Here is a 2,721-nt window from a genome sequence, read left to right as displayed (position 1 = left end):
GTCCTGCGAGGGAGTACCCCTTGAGCATCGCGGAGAAGAGGAGATTGAGGTAAAGCTTTACGCTTGTTTTCTCTTCTACTTTTTGATTACCGTTTCCTGAACGCAGCACAGGTGGGATGGAAGGCTGAGGCAGAATTGGGCTTGTCTGTGTCTGTTTCAGGCTGTGGCATGTGGTTTTGAGCAGAAGTTGCCCGGGTACTCATGCCACATGCGGCAGGCTCCTTGTGTCACCTCTGGCTGCAGAATCGTAGCCGGGTGCTCTTGGCTGCAGGAGGGAGTAGCTGACTGAGGGCAGGAATAGGTTGAATTGGGGAAAAATTAGTCAAAACTGGGAATTACCTGCAGCAGCCGAACGCGTTTTGCATTGGCTCCTTTTTTTTTATTTATTCTTCTTGCCTCAGGGTTATGTACTTTTAAGGGTCACTGTGGTTTATCTCTTATCAGCAACCCGGTGCTGCTGTGTAAGTGCTGCTGCAAGTCTTCCCGCAGTTCTTCCAAAATACATTGCGCCCTCTCTGGTGTGGCTCAATACAGGTGGAAAGAATCGTTCCAGGACATTTCTTCCTTTTCCCCTTTCTCCCCCGCCCCCTTCCTCCTTACCCTTTTTAAATTGCTCTTTGCTGTGAGCTGTAAGCAGTTCCTGCCTCCCTAGTGGTTACCCACAGGAGGGAGGGAATTGCAAAGAGCGTGCTTTGTCCCGCCTGTGCTTCTCTGCTTGTTGTCTCATGTCTTACTACTAGGCTCAAAGCGTGCTTGAGGAGAGAGGTTACAGTATGTATTTTTACATTATCAGGCAATGGCTGCACCTTTAAATCACCTGCCTTTTAGTTGTGGTTATGAACCAGGAGAGAGGTGAAAGTACGATTAATACCTGGTGCTCCACAGAGAACAATAATAACTCTCAAGAGCAGTGGGAAATGAGTTACACCCTGACCCTGGAGTTAAGTTTAACCCTACAGCCTGTACACAAGGAAAAGCAGATGATTTAGGTCATGGTAAAGTGCTCAAATACATTGAATTTTTATTTGAAGTTGTGTATCAAGAAAAAGGAATTGCAGCCCTGTGGCTATGGCGCATGTTAGGAACAGAGGTGGGATATCCCAAGCTTGTTTACACGTTTTAGTGCTGAGAGATTCTGGTGGGGCTTCTTGGCACTTCTGTGGATCAGCGATCTGTGTGTACTGTGCAGCAGCTGCCAGCACGAAATGCTTGATATAAATGTCCTGAAAGCTGAACACTCAACTTCTGTAACACAGATGAATATGCAGCCCACGCCCCTGTTTAAAATGCAGACCAAACAGAGGGCAGATAGTTTTCCAGCATGTCTGTCTAAAACACTACATGCTGCAGCCTGTAGTTTCCACAAAGTGAAATCTTTTGAGAGTAGCTGTATTTGAACTTAAAAATGAGGTCATCTCTTGCCTCAGATGTGCATTTGATTGTTGCACAGAGCGTTTAATTTGGCTTTCTGCCAAAATGCTACCTTTCAGCCAAGAAGGATATGGAAACTTTATCAATGTACAGCACCCATGACAGTGGCATGGTAGTCAGGCATACACTTTGGTAGGGTAGTGTGCGAAGGCTTTTCTTCAAACTATGTTTCTGGGTGGTTTTGTCTGGTTTCAAGGCTTCTTAAAAAAACATAATGCAAACTTTTATTACTTCCCTCTCCCCCCCGCATATTTTGACATTTCATTCTGATTTTGAGATCTGTGAATTTTCTGCAAGAAAAGAGAATAAGATTCTCTTTTGAACAGCTGTATTTATAACATTAAAAGAGGAAAGTTAAATATTTTTGAGAATTTTTTAAAGAGCCTCTTGGTGAAGATGCTCTCTCTTCAGATCAGATTTTTTCAGGAAAGAATCTTCTCTTCCTTTCTCAGCCATTTGTAAATATGAAACCATTAATGGAATCTTCCCTGCGATCCCACCAGGAAGTTCAGCTGCATGTTTTTCCTGTGTTGTGCTATTGTCAATTGGATTTCTTATGTTTTCTTCAAGAGGACTTGCTGTAATTGAATTAACTTGATATCACAGTTACCAGGAGGAACAGATGGGGACAGCTAGTGTAAGCTGCTCTAACTATTAGCACTGTGCTGTCCCTCTGAAGACTACAAGCAGGGTCCATTGTGCCTCACCCTGTTACATGTTGTGAAAAAGTTTCTTGTGCTCACTATTGATTTTTAGGGACTGGCAGCAGGCTGATACAAAATATTTATCTGGGTGGAAGCAGTGGAAAAGAACTAGCAGTAAATCATTGAAAAAAGTTCTCAATGAAGTGAAGGAGTTGTCATCTTACCTGGAGCTTTGGCGACATGACATTCACAGCATAGAAGGTATTTATTGTCTGATGTCGATTTCTCATCTTTAAAGTTCCTTCTGTTATTGGTAGTGTTACATGTGCAAACATAGTTTCAGGTATAACTGTGTGTGTTAAGAAGTTACCTTATTATTGCTGATGTAAAATTCACGATGGGATAAAAGGAAATATATTGGAGAAAATTATTAAAAAGTCACATTTTCATTTGAGTTATATTGCTAAAAGCCTGCAGAACTTCAAACTAGCTTTAGTGATGTTTATTCAGTTCACTTAATAGCTCTGAAATGATAATCTGCTCTTTCTGTATTTTCAGTGACTTTATCATCCTAATTATTGGCACGTGTTTCTCTTATTCCCAGGGAAATTTGGCACTGGCATCCAGTCCTACTTCTCCTTCCTGC

General features: G+C 42.2%; 1 protein-coding gene across 1 annotated transcript in view; it reads left to right on the top strand.

Annotated features, from left to right (window-relative positions):
- Positions 1-8: 8 nt before the first annotated feature.
- The window catches only part of LOC104412328 (transmembrane channel-like protein 7), a gene marked incomplete at its 5' end in the record, with an annotated part of 14,509 nt that continues 11,796 nt past the window's right edge, over positions 9-2,721 (top strand). The window contains 3 exon segments of the mRNA XM_010023016.1: positions 9-49; positions 2,188-2,336; positions 2,680-2,721. The exon segment at positions 2,680-2,721 is cut by the window's right edge and continues 17 nt beyond it. Coding sequence (XP_010021318.1) covers positions 9-49; positions 2,188-2,336; positions 2,680-2,721 — 232 coding nt within the window.

Source organism: Nestor notabilis, unplaced genomic scaffold (genome assembly GCF_000696875.1).
Source record: "Nestor notabilis isolate BGI_N333 unplaced genomic scaffold, ASM69687v1 scaffold3381, whole genome shotgun sequence".
In the NCBI taxonomy this organism is placed as follows: domain Eukaryota; kingdom Metazoa; phylum Chordata; class Aves; order Psittaciformes; family Psittacidae; genus Nestor; species Nestor notabilis.
Note: the sequence above shows the minus strand (reverse complement) of the source record. Positions and strands in the feature narration are given on the sequence as shown.